General features: G+C 39.0%; 1 protein-coding gene across 1 annotated transcript in view; it reads left to right on the top strand.

Moving 5' to 3' along the window:
* Positions 1-10610, top strand: part of hnrnpll.S (heterogeneous nuclear ribonucleoprotein L like S homeolog) — a 41677-nt gene extending 31067 nt beyond the window's left edge. The window contains exons 10-13 of the mRNA XM_018265150.2: positions 7592-7793; positions 8902-8959; positions 9061-9159; positions 10264-10610. Coding sequence (XP_018120639.1) covers positions 7592-7793; positions 8902-8959; positions 9061-9159; positions 10264-10319 — 415 coding nt within the window. The 3' untranslated portion in view covers positions 10320-10610. The remainder of the gene's footprint in view (positions 1-7591; positions 7794-8901; positions 8960-9060; positions 9160-10263) is intronic.
* The last annotated feature ends 8852 nt before the right edge of the window (positions 10611-19462 follow it).

Below are 19462 nucleotides of genomic sequence, written 5' to 3'. Positions count from 1 at the left end.
AACATAAAAGCTTGTCTGAACATAGCGGTTTTTCATAAAAAAAATTCAAAATTCTGAAAAATCATTTCAAAGGTTTTATTTTGCTGCTCCGCATATCCCAAACTATATTAGGTACCAAGAAAAAGCACCTGAAATATGATTGCCAGGGGTCCACTGAACAGTTTGATACCCATTATGCATAGGTTTACCAAAGTATCTGGCATTTAGAGGCCCCAAAATGAAGTTAGTGCATACAAATAGTCCTGTGGGTAACTTCAGCTAATGAAAAATCAACACATTGACTGAAATATCTGAAAATTGCCTCAAAGCTTCAACTTCCCAGCACCATATCACCCATGTGTCATTATGTACTAAGAAAAAGCACCCTAAATATGATTGCCAGGGTTCCTCCAAACAGTTTGGTGGCCATTGTTCATAGGTTTACCAAAGTATCTGGCATTTAGAGGCCCCAAAATGAAGTTAGCGCATACAAATAGTCTTGTGGGTAACTTCATCTAATGAAAAATCAACACATTGACTGCATTTTTGTGGGGTAAAAACACAGAAATATATGTTTACCCCCCAAACCCATACATTTTTGGAAAGTACACATTCTACTGAATCTAAAATGGGTACCCATGCCTTTCTGCTCCAAACTACTGAGTCGCAAGGCTTTCCCAAAGTTGTCGGTTTTGGTGAAATATCTGAAAATTGCCTTAAAGCTTCAACTTCCCAGCACCATATCACCCATGTGTCATTACGTACTAAGAAAAAGCACCCTAAATATGATTGCCAGGGTTCCTCTGAACATTTTGGTGGCCATTGTTCATAAGTTTACCAAAGTATCTGGCATTTAGAGGCCCCAAAATGAAGTTAGCGCATACAAACAGTCCCGTGGGTAACTTCAGCTAATGAAAAATCAACACATTGACTGCATTTTTGTAGGGTAAAAACACAGAAATATATGTTTACCCCTCAAAACCCATATATTTTTGGAAAGTACACATTCTACCGAATCTAAAATGGGTACCCATGCCTTTCTGCTCCAAACTACTGAGTCGCAAGGCTTTCCCACAATTGTCGGTTTTGGTGAAATATCTGAAAATTGCCTCAAAGCTTCAACTTCTCAGCACCATATCACCCATGTATCGTTATGCACCAAGAAAAAGCACCCTAAATATTATTGCCAGGGTTCCTCCGAACAGTTTGGTGGCCATTGTTCATAGGTTTACCAAAGTAACTGGCATTTAGGGGCCCCAAAATGAAGTTAGTGCATACAAATAGTCCTGTGGGTAACTTCAGCTAATGAAAGAGCAACACATTGACTGCATTTTTGTGGGGTAAAAACACAGAAATATATGTTTACCCCCCAAACCCATACATTTTTGGAAAGTACACATTCTACAGAATCTAAAATGGGTACCCATGCCTTATTGCTCCAAACTACTGAGTCGCAAGGCTTTCCCAAAGTTGTCGGTTTTGGTGAAATATCTGAAAATTGCCTCAAAGCTTCAACTTCCCAGCACCATATCACCCATGTGTCATTACGTACTAAGAAAAAGCACCCTAAATATGATTGCCAGGGTTCCTCTGAACATTTTGGTGGCCATTGTTCATAAGTTTACCAAAGTATCTGGCATTTAGAGGCCCCAAAATGAAGTTAGCGCATACAAACAGTCCCGTGGGTAACTTCAGCTAATTAAAAATCAACACATTGACTGCATTTTTGTGGGGTAAAAACACAGAAATATATGTTTACCCCCCAAAACCCATATATTTTTGGAAAGTACACATTCTACAGAATCTAAAATGGGTACCCATGCCTTTCTGCTCCAAACTACTGAGTCGCAAGGCTTTCCCACAATTGTCGGTTTTGGTGAATTATCTGAAAATTGCCTCAAAGCTTCAACTTCCCAGCACCATATCACCCATGTGTCATTACGTACTAAGAAAAAGCACCCTAAATATGATTGCCAGGGTTCCTCTGAACATTTTGGTGGCCATTGTTTATAAGTTTACCAAAGTAACTGGCATTTAGAGGCCCCAAAATGAAGTTAGCGCATACAAACAGTCCCGTGGGTAACTTCAGCTAATGAAAAATCAACACATTGACTGCATTTTTGTGGGGTAAAAACACAGAAATATATGTTTACCCCCCAACCCCATATATTTTTGGAAAGTACACATTCTACAGAATCTAAAATGGGTACCCATGCCTTTCTGCTCCAAACTACTGAGTCGCAAGGCTTTGCCAAATTTGGCGGTTTGGGTGAAATATCTGGAAATTGCCTCAAAGCTTCAACTTTCCAGCATCGTATTGTCCATGTATCATTACCAGCATAAAGCATCCTAAAAATAAACATAGGGGTCTACTAAACAGTTTGATGCCCAATGTGCATAGATATACCAAACTATGTGGCGCACAGAGACCCCCAAATGACAACATGTATAGACATTTTCACCGCTGACGCACTGGCTGCTGCAATATAACCACCCGGTGTGTGTATTATGCGACATTAGACTACCTAACAGTACAGAGACCCCAGAAAACCATATATTTTCAGAAAGTACACATTCTGACGAATCCAATATGGGTAAATATGTGTTTCTACTGCAAACTGCCAAACTGCAAAGCAATGCTGAACATAACGGTTTTTATCAAATTTCTGAAAATTGTCACAAAGCTTGAATTTTACCCCATTATATGCCCCACATTTCGTAACGTATCAGCATAAAACATCCTAAATATGAACACCTGGTGTCTACTGAACACTTTGATGCCCAATATGCATAGATATACCAAACTATGTGGCGCACAGAGACCACCAAATGACAATAGTGTATATACATTTTCACGGCTGACGCGCTGGCTGCTGCAATATAAGCACCTGGTGTGTGTATTATGCGACATTAGACCCCCCTAACAGTACAGAGACCCCAGAAAACCATATATTTTCAGAAAGTACACATTCTGACGAATCCAATATGGGTAAATATGTGTTTCTACTGCAAACTGCCAAACTGCAAAGCAATGCTGAACATAACGGTTTTTATCAAATTTCTGAAAATCGTCAGAAAGATTGAATTTTACCCCATTATATGCCCCACATTTCGTAACGTATCAGCATAAAACATCCTAAATATGAACGCCAAGGGTCTACTGAACACTTTGATGCCCAATATGCATAGATATACCAAACTATGTGGCGCACAGAGACCACCAAATGACAATAGTGTATATACATTTTCACGGCTGACCCGCTGGCTGCTGCAATATAAGCACCTGGTGTGTGTATTATGCGACATTAGACCCCCCTAACAGTACAGAGACCCCAGAAAACCATATATTTTCAGAAAGTACACATTCTGACGAATCCAATATGGGTAAATATGTGTTTCTACTGCAAACTGCCAAACTGCAAAGCAATGCTGAACATAACGGTTTTTATCAAATTTCTGAAAATTGGCAGAAAGCTTGAATTTTACCCCATTATATGCCCCACATTTCGTAACGTATCAGCATAAAACATCCTAAATATGAACGCCAAGGGGCTACTGAACACTTTGATGCCCAATATGCATAGATATACCAAACTATGTGGTGCACAGAGACCACCAAATGACAATAGTGTATATACATTTTCACGGCTGACGCGCTGGCTGCTGCAATATAAGCACCTGGTGTGTGTATTATGCGACATTAGACCCCCCTAACAGTACAGAGACCCCAGAAAACCATATATTTTCAGAAAGTACACATTCTGACGAATCCAATATGGGTAAATATGTGTTTCTACTGCAAACTGCCAAACTGCAAAGCAATGCTGAACATAACGGTTTTTATCAAATTTCTGAAAATTGTCACAAAGCTTGAATTTTACCCCATTATATGCCCCACATTTCGTAACTTATCAGCATAAAACATCCTAAATATGAACGCCAGGGGTCTACTGAACACTTTGATGCCCAATATGCATAGATATACCAAACTATGTGGCGCACAGAGACCCCCAAATGACAATAGTGTATATAAATTTTCACAGCTGACGCGCTGGCTGCTGCAATATGAGCACCTGGTGTGTGTATTATGCGACATTAGACCCCCCTAACAGTACAGAGACCCCAGAAAACCATATATTTTCAGAAAGTACACATTCTGACGAATCCAATATGGGTAAATAAGTGTTTATACTGCAAACTGCCAAACTGCAAAGCAATGCTGAACATAACGGTTTTTATCAAATTTCTGAAAATCGTCACAAAGCTTGAATTTTACCCCATTATATGCCACACATTTTGTAACGTATCAGCATAAAACATCCTAAATATGAATGCCAGGGGTCTACTGAACACTTTGATGCCCAATATGCATAGATATACCAAACTATGTGGCGCACAGAGACCCCCAAATGACAATAGTGTATATACATTTTCAAGGCTGACGCGCTGGCTGCTGCAATATGAGCACCTGGTGTGTGTATTATGCGACATTAGACCCCCCTAACAGTACAGAGACCCCAGAAAACCATATATTTTCAGAAAGTACACATTCTGACGAATCCAATATGGGTAAATAGGTGTTTCTACTGCAAACTGCCAAACTGCAAATCAATGCTGAACGTAACGGTTTTTATCAAATTTCTGAAAATCGTCACAAAGCTTGAATTTTACCCCATTATATGCCCCACATTTCGTAACTTATCAGCATAAAACATCCTAAATATGAACGCCAGGGGTCTACTGAACACTTTGATGCCCAATATGCATAGATATACCAAACTATGTGGCGCACAGAGACCACCAAATGACAATAGTGTATATACATTTTCACGGCTGACGCGCTGGCTGCTGCAATATAAGCACCTGGTGTGTGTATTATGCGACATTAGACCCCCCTAACAGTACAGAGACCCCAGAAAACCATATATTTTCAGAAAGTACACATTCTGACGAATCCAATATGGGTAAATATGTGTTTCTACTGCAAACTGCCAAACTGCAAAGCAATGCTGAACATAACGGTTTTTATCAAATTTCTGAAAATCGTCAGAAAGATTGAATTTTACCCCATTATATGCCCCACATTTCGTAACGTATCAGCATAAAACATCCTAAATATGAACGCCAAGGGTCTACTGAACACTTTGATGCCCAATATGCATAGATATACCAAACTATGTGGCGCACAGAGACCACCAAATGACAATAGTGTATATACATTTTCACGGCTGACCCGCTGGCTGCTGCAATATAAGCACCTGGTGTGTGTATTATGCGACATTAGACCCCCCTAACAGTACAGAGACCCCAGAAAACCATATATTTTCAGAAAGTACACATTCTGACGAATCCAATATGGGTAAATATGTGTTTCTACTGCAAACTGCCAAACTGCAAAGCAATGCTGAACATAACGGTTTTTATCAAATTTCTGAAAATTGGCAGAAAGCTTGAATTTTACCCCATTATATGCCCCACATTTCGTAACGTATCAGCATAAAACATCCTAAATATGAACGCCAAGGGTCTACTGAACACTTTGATGCCCAATATGCATAGATATACCAAACTATGTGGCGCACAGAGACCACCAAATGACAATAGTGTATATACATTTTCACGGCTGACGCGCTGGCTGCTGCAATATAAGCACCTGGTGTGTGTATTATGCGACATTAGACCCCCCTAACAGTACAGAGACCCCAGAAAACCATATATTTTCAGAAAGTACACATTCTGACGAATCCAATATGGGTAAATATGTGTTTCTACTGCAAACTGCCAAACTGCAAAGCAATGCTGAACATAACGGTTTTTATCAAATTTCTGAAAATTGGCAGAAAGCTTGACTTTTACCCCATTATATGCCCCACATTTCGTAACGTATCAGCATAAAACATCCTAAATATGAACACCTGGTGTCTACTGAACACTTTGATGCCCAATATGCATAGATATACCAAACTATGTGGTGCACAGAGACCCCCAAATGGATATATAGTATATAAAATTTACAAGGCAAAACAAAATAAGGCAGTAAAGAGTGAAATGCAAAAAAATCCAATAAAACCACAAAAATCAATGTTTTTTTTCCAGACTAGTGTTATCGGCTGTCAGAATCACAGTTTGAATATTTTAGCTGGGCCAAACAGGTTCTACGGCTAGAAACAAGTGAACACAACATATGCAGAGCTGAAAATGCAATAAAATGGCTAAAAATTCAATAAAATGGCTAAAAATGCACCAAAATACCCAAAATTGCAATATAATCACCGAAATAACATACAAAAGGTATTGCACAGTACGGTTAGCGAATACGCTATTCGTAATGGCAATAAAACATTTTTTTCAGCCAAAAAAAGAGACGATGCGATAAAAAAAAAAAAAGCCACAATGCCATGTATGTGCGTGTGTACAAATGGTAAATTACATGTTATGTGCGCGTGTGTGCGTGTGCACATGTGCGTAAGTGCAGTGAGTGTAAGTAACCCCCCCAATCCCCAAAAATGTATGTGTAAGTGTGAATCTAAGTGTGTATTACTGTAATAAGTGTGTGTTGGTGTGTTTGTGTGTGTAATTGTTGCACTAACCTGAAAAAAACGCTGGAGACTGTTGCAGGCGATCAGGAAGAGCCCCTGGAAGACATCTGCCTCGTGGTTCCTGTCTGTGTGCTGTGGGGGCGGAGATCGACGATCCGGTGCAGGCTGCAGCAGCAGGACACGTAAGTAACACGTGCCTGCTGCTGTTTTTGGGCCCCTGGGCGATCGCGCCCCAGGGGCCACTCGATCCCCTGCTCTGCTCGTTGCCTAGGGGCAGGGGATCGAGCAGGAACGGAGCGAGCGGCTCTAACAGCCGCTCCTCCGCTCCTGAACCCGGAAGTGCTGCAGAACGTAGAATCTACGTTCTGTGGCATTTCAAGTACCTTTGCCACAGAACATAGATTCTACGATCTGTGGCATTTAAAGGGTTAAAGCGGCTTTGGCACATATCAATAGGCACCTGCAGCAAGAACACAATCACTAATTAAACATGGTCTCAAAATAAAACACATAAATGTTTAAAGGAGTACCCAAAATCAGTTTTTGGATGATTAAAATAAATGTAATTCTAAGCAGCTGTCCATTTTACATTAAAAAAAGTCATTGTTTTGTAAGCATATATGTAATTGCTATTAAAAGCAGTTTTTTTTAATTCTTTTCTGATCTCTAGGCCTGACTCGAAGGGCAGTGGCTGATGGGGAGATTTGTCGCCCGCGAAAAAAATGCACAGCTACGGGCAATGATTCTCCTGAAAATGCTAATCCATTGGAAATAACTGAAATTGCAGATGGTAAAACTAAGTAATCACTTTGTTTTTCCGAAGTCATCAGAAGGAAACTTTGGGTGACTTACCTCTGGCGATCTCAGTTATTTCTAATGGATAAGTATTTTCGGGGGATTTGTCACCCACAGTTTTGCATTTTTATCGCGAGCGCAAAATCTCCGCGTTAGCCACTGCCCTAATACTAAATAGTGCAAGTATAGCTAAAAACTTCCATACATTGGTGCAAATATATTTCAAATGTATTGTTTTTCTGAAGCCAGTAGTAATTGTTTTCTTTGTGCAATCTTAGTGTCTCCAAGCAACACTCAGTTGTCCCCAGCCAGATATTTGAATTAGAGGATGGAACTAGCAGTTATAAAGATTTTGCTATGAGCAAAAACAACCGATTTACCAGCGCTGGCCAAGCCTCCAAGAATATTATCCAGCCTCCGTCTTGTGTTCTGCATTATTACAATGTTCCCTTGTCTGTGGAAGAAGAAATGTTTCAAAAGGTAAAATTGGACACATTTTTTAACTTTAATAAATCAGGAAGGTGCCAGGTCCATGATTTTTTATTTTTTTATTTCAGCCAAACATACAATCAATCACTAAAGTTTTCGCTAAATACCAAATAAACTAGTAGCTAACTTCCATATTGAAATTTGATTTTCCATGCAGATAAGGATGATTTGCCTAGAATTTAAATAGACTGCTGAACCCTCTGCTGAGTAATTTAACCAGACCCCCAACTGCAGAAAAGAAAAACTTTTTATGGTAGATTTTACTTTAAAGGAACAGTTCAGTATTAAAACAAAAACTGGGTAAATAGGTAGGCTTTGCAAAATAAAAAATGTTTCTAATATAGTTAGTTAGTCAAAAATGTAATATATAAAGGCTGAAGTGACTGGATGTCTAACAGAATAGAACATACTGTAACACAACTTCCTGCTTTTCAGCTCTCTCTGAGTTAGCGACTTGAACAGGGGGGCACATGGGACATAACTGTTCAGTGAGTTTGCAAAAGATCCTTAGCATTCAGCTCAGATTCAAAAGCAACAGTTATAACCCATGTGCCCCCCCTCAAGTCACTAATTGGTTACTGCCTGCTAACCAATCAGTGGAAACCAAGAGAGCTGCATAGCAGGAATTAGTGTTCTGGCTGTTATGTTAGACATCCAGTCACTCCAGTCTTTATACATTACATTTTAGCTAACTAACTATATTAAATATATATATATATTTATTTTGCACAGCCTATCTATTTAGCCAGTTTTTATTTTTACACTGAACTGTTCCTTTAAAAAGGTCCCCTTAGCACTGCACCCATTCAGCAGCCAAGTGAGTGTCGGCTTATAAACTCTCCAAGGAATGCTGAGCTATGGTTGGTCATGTACATCCAACAGGTGAATTATGTATAACAATTGTTATCGGCAAGTAACATTACAGGGCTTGTCTAATGGCTCATCTATCCCCAACAAACTCTAAAGAGAGTAGTTGTCTTCCATCAAGAACTAGATAAGGATACACCAGTATACTTCGTTGCTCAATAATTCATATTTATTATAAAATCATACTGTAAAATGGGAATATTTTCTAAAAGGTGTTCTGAATTTATTGCAGCTGTGTGAAGATCATGAAGTTTCCACATTCATTAAATTTAAAGTGTTCGATGCAAAACGTAAGTAAAATGTGTATGGATATATTATATGTATGTATTTTGGATGTTCATACTTTGAATATTGTCTATATTCATTATGAATGTTCTTATGTGTCTTCTAGCATCATCTAAAACACTCTCTGGACTGCTAGAGTGGGAATCTAAGACTGAAGCAGTAGAAGCACTCACAGTATTAAATCACTACCAAATAAGAGTTCCTAGTAAGTTTTTCATTCTGTATGGGGCAGATTTTGGCTAATGTGTGCATAATTACAAATCACATTAGATAAATATAGTTAATATTTCCTGTCGTTCTCAAACTCAGAATTTAAGGCTAATTCCACATGAAGGCTTATCTCAGCCTGCGGGGAAAAAAGAAGGAAATTAGCTTCTACGCTGACATTCTTCACCTGCACCCAAAACCATTGAATCAGCCCGAGTGCAGGCACATGCTGTAGATTTTGGTGGCAAAATGCAAACTTTAATTTCAGTGCTGAAATCCACTGTGTATGCATGCACCTGGACCCTCATATGGCATTAGCCTAATTGGCAACTGGGGAAAATGGCAACTGATAACAATCAAGATAACAACACTTGCTGGCAAAATACTCTTCCCCAAAGTCCAATGTTGACCACTGGCGAGCAGTGTTTGTATCCTTTCTAAATCATCTATGTGTATTTAGACAACAATAATAATAGAAATACCAATGATAGGGGAGTCTATATAGCTAGTTCATAATATGCAAATGAGTTATAGGGACTTGCCCCAGTTCCCAGGGCACCAACAATATCACATTAAAATGGTACATACTGTCCCCAAATGGCCCACCTTACACGTTTCATATCATCCGGTACTTAATCATAGGTGTCTTTGTCAGCAACATATTAATCACTGGTTTTAAGTTACGTGATTAAAATGTTGCTGACAACGACACCTATGATTAAGTACCGGATGGTATGAAACGCGTAAGGTGGGCGATATGGGGACAGTATGTATCATTTTAATGTGATATTTAATAGACTATGGATTTTAAACTAATTCTGAGTCATGGTACATATATCTTAGAACAGTAATAATAAGTAGAGTTCATCTAGCACAGTGTTAGTCCAATGTCAGTGTACTTTATACCTTCATTATTTAGTTGGTGCTGTGCCCAGTGCTGGCTTGTCGTCTGGTCTGTTCAATGTACCACATTCTTTGTAAACAAAGTAATTTAATTCCAGTTCCTTTAAAATGCAGACGCAGAGAACATTCTGCCAATGCTTGCCATGATTCTTACTCAGCTCCCAGTAAATCAAAGTCCGTTCATTTTTCTTTTCCACAGATGGTTCGAATCCCTACACCCTGAAGCTCTGCTTCTCCACGTCTTCCCATCTGTGAACGAGTGCATGAAAAAGAAACTTGGGAACTAAACAGTGTTTTGTTATTTTCATCCTTTCATAATGTGCATATGTAACGATGTTGTGGTTTTTTTTTTTTTTATTACTTTTTTGGGCACCTGTCATTGGGTGGTTTTCTTACCTTTTGACAGGTTTAAAGCAGCACTACATGTTTAAAATGAAAATCTGTTTTTATTCTTAACTCATGTTTAAACAAAGGTGAGGTCTGTGTTGTTTTTTTTTTTTAAATTGCATTTTAATTGAGACTTTATTACTGCCCCTGCTGTAAATGCAGGACCCTTAAAGGAAAACTATACCCCTCAAACAATGTAGGTCTCTATAAAAAGATATTGCCTAAAACCACTCATGTGAAAAACTCTGCTTCATGTAAATAAACTATTTTCATAATAATATACTTTCTTAGCAGCGTGTGCCATTTGGTAATTATAAAGAAAAGTGCCATTTTAAAAAATAAGGGCTGCCCGCTGGGATCGTAGGATTCACGGTGCACACAAACATACCAAACAAACTATACTTGTTAGGTCACATGAGCCAATTAGCAGACAGAGTTGTGTCTTTTGCTTCCTCACTTCTTCCTGTTACAGTTAAAGCTGTAGTTTTTCTGGTCAGGTGATCTCTGAGGCAGCACACAGATGGTGGTTCAAGGCAAGAGATGTAAAACGACAATATTTACTTAAACATACATTCCAGTTTGATAAGATTCTTTAATATGACACTTAATATGATATAAATAATCTGTTGCTCAAGTATTCATTTTGGGGGTATAGTTTTCCTTTAAGGTGCACTAATTGGTGCATTTACTTCAGATTTGCAACAGGAGGGCACAAGTTTAGTGGGCACAAGGCAGCCTCCTTGTTGTGGCCCAAGTTAGTGAGCGGTAGGAAGACTGCTAGTGTTACTTCTCCCCTCGTCTGCTCCTCATGAGTACAATGCTGCCAAACGCAGACTGCGCTGTATTCATCCGGGCACCCAGATCTCTGCGCTCGATTTCAGAACATAGAACACTTAGCACCCTGCCCTGCATGTAATAAATGACCCCCAGAGTCTTCATTTATTTAGGAAGAGCTCACTAGTTAACTATGAATATAGTGCCCATCTGCAACTTCCTATAATATTGGTTGAAAGAAATGTGAGCTGCTGCTTTAATTTAGAATGTTAATGTGGTCATTTGCAAATCATGTAATTGTAATATACACATTTTTTTGTATTTCTTTTAGCCTGTGTGCCATTAATATTGAACAACCACTTCTGACTTTCACAAATACTTTTTTCTAACTGACATAAAAAAGCCAATATAATCATTGCTACCTTCATAATAAGCTCACAATTTAATGCACTTGGGTTTTTGTAGAAAGTAAAGACTGGAGTGGTCACCTCCATGGACCAACCAGGCTGTCTTCAGATAATACAGGTACTAGGGATGCAGCGAATCCACTATTTTAGATTCGGCCGAACCCCTGAATCTGTCGCGAAAGTCAGCCGAATACTGAATCCTAATCTGCATATGCAAATTAGGGGTGGGAAGGGGAAAACACTTTTTACTGCCTTGTTTTGTGATAAAAAGTCACGCGATTTCCCTCCCCACCCCTAATTTGTATATTCGAATTCGGCCGGGCATAAGGATTCGGCCGAATTCGAATCCTGCTGAAAAAGGCCGAATCCTGGATTCGGTGCATCCCTAACAGGTACTAACTTTCCAGACTATTCAGGTTTCCATTGAAATAGATCATGTTTTATTGCACACCCTATTTTTTGGGACAGTTCTAAATTCTAAATTGATACATTAAGTTGATACATTTCTTATCTTTGTCCCTGCTGAGCAGAATCACTGGGTTCCGTTAAAGGCAGCTGTTAGAATTGATACAATAGTTGCTAATATTCCAGGGATGCCGCTGAGAAATGTATCAACTAAATGTTGCAAAATTGTAACCGTTCAGAGTCTGCGCCTGAATTCCTGAGCTGTCAGACTGAAAAACCAGAGGAACATTCAACTTTAAATTAGAGTTTGGAAAAACAGTAAAAAATAAATAATGGAAAGTAATTGAAAAAAGTCTTTATTTATGGGGAAGAATCTGAAAACAAATGAACTGATAAAAAGTGTTTGGAAGGTAAACAACCCCTTTAAGGCACTAAACCTCAAATTGACTTTAATAGTCAATAGTTTAAATAGTTTCATTTTTCCAAAAAAAAAAAAAAAAAAAAGCAGTACGCCTGCATACAATTTAAACAAAAAATGTTTTTCCTTAAAAATAACAATACTGTATTTGTATACAGTGCAGTATTCGATAATCCATTAAATGAGAGTTGGTCAGTTGTCTAAATAACGTAAAACAAGTTGCGGCATAAGATTAACTTTGAATGGACGATTTGTCAAAAATCTAATTTTTATGTTTTTTTTTAATGTGCTTACTCATTTAAAAACTTAAATCTTGAAAAGGTAAAAAGACCCAGAATGCCACAAAATCAGTAATTTTCAATAAATCTGAAAAAACTAAACTTGAAAACTTGCATTAAAAAAACCTTGAATTTTAATTATACAACTTCAATGGGCTTCTAAATAATCTTGCCAGCTTTTAGATGCTACATTTTTAAATTCAAGTTGTGGTTTTTACAAAAGTTGAATTTGATTGTTGATAAATCAGCTACTAGGTTAATAAAAAAAAATATGAATAAAAATAATTGCAGGTTTATCACGTCGTTGTATACCCTTTAATAATTCGTAAAGAGGTGGTTTACCTTTAAGTTAATGGAGTATGTTATAGAATGGCCTATTGCAATTGACCTTCATTATTTTTTTTTATATTGTTTTTTAATTATTTGCCACCTTCTTCTGACTCTTTCCAGCTTTCAAATGGGTTCACTAACCCCAACTAAAAACAATCCTCTGTAAGGCTACAAAAGTATTGTTATTTCTACTTATTTCTAAATTTTCTTACTCCCATTCATATTCAAATCTCTGATTCAAATCAGTGCATGGTTGCTTGGGTAATTTGCACCTGAGCAACCAGATTGCTAAAATTGCAAACAGGAGAGCTGCTGAATAAAAAGCTAAATAACTAAAAACTAGAAATAATAAAAAAATAAAAACCAAGTGCAAATTGTCCCAGAATATCACTCTGTACATCATACTAAAAGTTAATAGAAAGTTGAACAATCCTTTAAACATTTGAAATCGTAGTCATGACTGCTCAAATAATAAATTGGATGCCAGTGTCAGGGGGCAGGGAGTAGTCAGGACCAAGGAGGAAGCTTTAGAGGTTACAGTCCAAAGTCACAGTACAAAAGGGTTAAGGCAATATCGTGATCAAAGTCCAGGCAAGAATTCAAAGGCAGGCAGAATAATATCAAGGTCCAGGCAGGGTCAGAAGTCCAGTTTAGCAAGAATTATCAATCACCCAGGAACATTCAAAACAAACGCTATAATCGGGCATTGAACCCGTAACCTGGAAAGGTTTTTAGTTTGAATTTCGTGCCAAGCGCGTGGTGCCACTGCTAAACAAGTGGTAGCAGTGGGCGCTGTAATTTTGGCTTCGGCGCCGCAGGGAAAGAACGCGCCTGCCAGTGCCCCGCTTCAGGGTCACGCTCCGATTCAGGGTCGCGCTCCACTTCAGGGTCGTGACAGCCAGTACTTAGAGTTACACAGAGCCCTCAAAATGCTTTAAAACATGCTATTATTGTTATTATAATAACTTCAACTGAGTGAGTTTTCACTTGCACCGTCATACAAACTGGGGTAAACTGCTACTAAAATAGCAAGTGAATTCATTTTTTTACACTTGGGATTGGAAGAAGAAATTTCAAATTAAAGTCACATGGGAATGAAGTAAGATTCACAGTAGTCTTATTCAATTTGTGAATACAGCAGTTTTGTACTTTTTTTATATTAGGGGACATTTTTGACCCCCTGGAGTTCAATAACGTGAGTTTTCATGTTTATTTACATTGCACTTACGCCTCTGGACTTATTGTTCGCTGAACACGGTTCCCAGCAGTGCAGTACAAACCCGTAGGGAAGAATAGTCTGCATCTCCTAAACAGACTGGATGGGAATTCCTCAGGGTTCTCCGTTAAATCTTTGAGCCCCATTTAGGATTTTTGCTGTGTAAAAGTTACATGGAAAAGGGAAGTACACGCATGGGACCTGTTATCCAGAATGCTCAGGACCTGGGGTTTCCAGATAACAGATCTTTCAGTAATTTGGATCCTCATACCTTAAGTCTACTAGAAAATCATGTAAACATTAAATAAATGGTTTTGATTTCAATAAGGATTAGTTATATCTTAGTTTGGATCAAGTCCAAGGTACTGCTACACACCATGGGGGGGGGAGAGGGATCACTTTTGGTCTGACAACAGAGCCTCTATTTGAGGGGGAACCACTTTCCTTTCAGATAGCAACAGGGTCTGTGGGGGACGGGTGAATTTCCACTCCAACTGAGCTTTTATAAGGGGTTGATCCACTTTCCCGTAAGACAGCATAGGTGGGAATCAAACTCAGGACACTATGCATTGGAGGCAGTTCTTTTAACCACTTTTCCATCAGCCCCACTATTTTGCCAAAGGACCTATCACTCTGTTTCTAACGCAAGGTTCTAATGGTCCCGTTTATAGGTTTGCTTACAGCCGTTAGTAAAGTGCCTAATTCTGGTAATTGTATTTTAGCTTGTATCTGTCACCTCAATAACTCTCATTTGTTAGGTCCACTTTCATTTAGTACTTGTGATATCTATCTCAAAATTACATTTGTGTCTCATTCCTCATTGAGCAAAAGATATTTTTCCAGCCCCAAAACTTGGTTCTAGTGTTTTTAGAAACCTAAACCTTGCTTTGGTCACTTATTCATTGATTAATTAGCCAATCAGGGTCTAGTTTTCCCAATGAGCTGCATATAAATTCAGGCTAAGCATAGGAGATGCCACTAGTGCTAACATTTCCTAAGTGCTAATATTTCACAAGTGCTTAGAAATAGCAGTTTAAAAAGGTAGTAGGTAGATGTTAAGAAGTGGGCAGGACTAGCATAATTTGATAGGGTGGCATTGATTGAATGTTCCAGTATATAAACCCATTCTTCCAAAAGCCAGTTTTGTTGCTTACCATTCACTCCTGCATATTTCAGGGGAACTCCTGGCCTTATACATACTGACTTAATACACCACCCTTGGACATGAATTAGAAAGCAACTTTGTGATAATACAATTCCCTTTTGGGTGTGTAGGGAACAGGCCTGTAATGAGGGGTTAAATTACCTTTAATCCAGCAAAGTCAATGTAAATACCATGAGTTTCCCCAGTTATGTCAAAGCAGCCGGGCAATTAGAGTTAAACTTGAAATGACCAGTTTCCTATGAAATTAAAATATATTTATAAGATACATTCTTTAAAATTTGTGTCTGGTTTTTAAGGATTTGGCTCTTCCGTTTTGCTCTGTTGGTACTCTTGAAACAATGTAAGCAGTCAGCTTACTTCTGGACAAAATATATTTTCCCTGCATTACCCTGGCTTAATGTCACTTTGGTAAAAGTATAATTGTAGGCAAAGCAATTTTCCCATAGTGTAAACTTAAACCCAAATATGATTGTATGTCATATTTAGATTGTATGCTCTTTTTAGCCAAACATCTTGTATTAAATATTGGGGGAGTTTTTTTTGCATATCCTCTGTATGTTCAGTGTAGGCATCAGTTTATTATACAGCACTGCAAAAAATGTTTGCATCATGCTTTTGCATGCAGCGCTGTTTCTGGTTCAGGAGCCGCCTAATGGCCCCACCCCCCGCACACTTAAATTTCCTGCGACGGACTGGGGGTCCAGAGTGGAACGCATGAAAAGGCTATCACAGGGGAACACAAAATTAAACACGTGTGCAGGGGTGATTTGGACCCCCAATCTGCCCTGAGGTGGGTCCTCTGATGCCACTCCTACCGTTCTTACTATCTTCCGTCGGAGTGGAAGTGAAATTCCGCTCTCATGCACTGGAAATGCTGAATTTCCGGTTTAAAACCTGTAAATTTCTCTCTTAAACTTACCAGGAGCGGCTTTTTGTTGCCCCTTGGTAATTTACGGGGATATGCTGCCTGAGGTGAGATTTTCATCTCGTCTTATGGTTGGTGTGCCCCTGCTTGTGTGTAAAGCTGGCCATAGACATGCAGATATTGGACGAATATCGGAGGAATGATCGGATGTCCCAATCTTCCGACCACCAACTAACCATTCAGAATAAATAAAGTAGTAAAAGAACAAATCAGATAATGTATTGCTCATGTCAGTATGAAAGTAATGTCCAACAAATAGTAGTGACAGCCAACCATTGATATTGTTAGATCAGCAATACATGCAGAGAAATTATCGTTAGCCGACACAAATCTTTTAACCTGTCCCATCGACTAAACGACCGATCAACATGGTATGAAAAATGTTGGGACGATCCACACATGATATGAGAATTGTGAGAAACTTTGAATCGTACAATTATATCTTTGCACCTATGGACAGCTTAAGAGGCCTATCCCAGTCTAAATATATATTATTTATACTATTTTCTACTTAGCCACACACCCGCCTATGACCTGAACATTTCATTCTTTGCACCAGTGTGTAGTAAATTAGTAAAGGTATAGGATAGATTTTTTTTTTTGATATATATATCACAAGGATATATATATAACAATGTGCTATACCAGGATCCTAAAGGGGTGGTTCACCTTTCGATTAACTTTTAGAATAGCTAATTCTAAGCAACTTTTCAACTGGACTTCATAATTTATTTTTAATAGCATTTTAATTAATTGCTTTTTTCTTCTAACGTTTTCCAGCTTTCAAACGGGGTTCACTGACCCCATCTAACAACAAATGTTCTGTAAAGCTACAAATGTACTGTTATTGCTTTTTATTACTTTTATTCAGGTCCTTTCCCATTCATCTTCTGGTATCTTGTTCAAATCAGAGCATGGTTGCTAGGTTAATTTTGATCCTATCAACCAGATTTGGAGAGCTGTTGAATAAAAAGCTAAATAACGTAAAAAACACAAATAATAAAATATATTAAGATATAAAGATATTCTTGGACAGTTTGGAAGTGGTTTTCATTTAATTATTTGTGGTTTAACAGTTATTTAGTTTTTTATTGAACAGCTCTCCAGTTTAAAATTTGTGGTTGCTAGGGTGAAAATCACCCCAGCAACCATGCACTGATTTGAATAAGAGACTGACATATGAATAGGAGATGCCTGAACAGAAAGCAGAGTAATAAACAGTATCAATAATATATGTGTAGCTTTACAGAGCATTTGATTTCTAGATGTGATCGTTGATCCCTATTTGAAAGCTGGAACGTCAGCAGAAGATCGTAGAGCTCATTATAACTTGAGATATTTCCCTAAACATTCTATGGGCAGGATCTGCTCCACTAAGTCAGTGTTGGATTGAGTTAGATGTTAGAGACTAGCGCACGGTTGCCAGTTTTCCAGCCAAATTGGGCTACTAATTTAAAGCCCAGGTGGGTTTTGAAAGTACAAACTAGCCAAGGTACGGATTTGGGCTACTTTTTGGGACTTTGGCTGGTTTGTACTTTGGAAACCAGCCCAAGTTTTTTCTTGCCCTAATATGCCAAGCCTGCTTTTCCCAATGCATGTTGGGTAATGTTTTTATTTAACAATTTGTCAACCGCCAAGTTTACTGTAAGGCTACAATACCCAGCATGTAATGGGACTGACTTGTGTAGAAGTCGGGAGTTACCAGATTTTGGGCTCTGTTCTGTACCAAAAGCATTCTCGCTTTTTCCCGTGACTTTCCTCAATTTTAGACAATTTTGTGGCAAAAATCTGCTGGCCATCAAAATGTCTAGAGGCTAACCTGTTTTACCAATATTTATTGAAATTGTATATGGATTAGAGCCTTATGGGACCCCTATACTTCCTGGGCAACTCCCTCTGTAGTTACGCCCCTGGGAGGTGGCCATGACTACAGAGGCTGGGCCAGTGATGTAAAGGGGCGGGCCTGTGATGTGGCAGCCCATGATTGGCCACAATGCCGGGAAGCAGGTTGCAGGCTTGGACCAGGTGTAAAAACCTGACTGTCCGGTTCAAAACCAAACAGGTGGCAACCCTAGCCCCTGGTGATAAGGCGAATCTGTCCTATATTGCTTCATGGGAAAATTTGCAAAAAAAAAAAAAAATTTTGCCAAATATCATACCTCCCAACTGTCTCGCATTACACGAGACGGTCCCGGTTTTCTATGCTTTTCCCCAGTAGTGAAGATGTCCCACGGACCCGTGCCAGCTGTTCTTGTCTGATCTTCCTGGCACGGGCAGCGGCATCTTGCTACTTCTGGGTATCTGCGCAGCACTGAGACTGAATTTGACTTTCCGACTTCCGTTCTCTCTCCACTGACTCCTTCGAATCGAGGATTCGTACGATTTTCGGACCGTGTGTGGCAAGTGCCGACATTTTCCGTCCGTCGTTTGGTCGCTTGAACAGGTTTGATTTTGTCCCAACTGATCCCGCCGGAGCCCATTGCGCATCGTAATTGGATCGTTCGGCCATAGGGCCGAACGTTCAGATTACCCCCGATATAGCCATGCCTGTTAGTGGCATATCGGGGAAAGATCCGCTCGTTTGGCAACGCCAAACGAGCGGATCTTTGCGTCTATGGCCACCTTTAGGTGTGTTTGTTACTGTGTGTGTGAGTGATTGCTACATTTGCTCTAATAAGTGAAAAAAAACAGGAATATGTTCAAACTTTCATAACCTGCCAAATTTTGTAAAATGGAATATGGTAATCGGGGGCGTGGCCACAAAATGGGCGTGTACAAAGAAATTGCAACGATGTGCACGCCACATCTTTATGTCCCTCTTTTTATCTACAAAATGTTGGGAGGTATGATATAATCATTTATTTTTTAGACTTTTTTTTTCACTGCACATATTGTGCCAAGTTTGGGCTGACTTTTTATTGGGCTGGTTTTAAAAAAAGACCCGGCAACCCTGGACTAGCGAGTGCCACGTGTTCACAGTTCAACTCCGAGTGCCGACACTACGCGTGACGTGTACAGGACACGTGTCCAACTCATTGTTCTTATTCGGTTCTTATATATAAACCCTGCCACTGACCTCCCGAAACCTATTAG

Source organism: Xenopus laevis, chromosome 5S, assembly GCF_017654675.1.
Source record: "Xenopus laevis strain J_2021 chromosome 5S, Xenopus_laevis_v10.1, whole genome shotgun sequence".
Lineage (NCBI taxonomy): Eukaryota > Metazoa > Chordata > Amphibia > Anura > Pipidae > Xenopus > Xenopus laevis.
The sequence above is the reverse complement of the archived record's forward strand: the minus strand, read 5'-3'. Positions and strand labels throughout refer to the sequence as shown.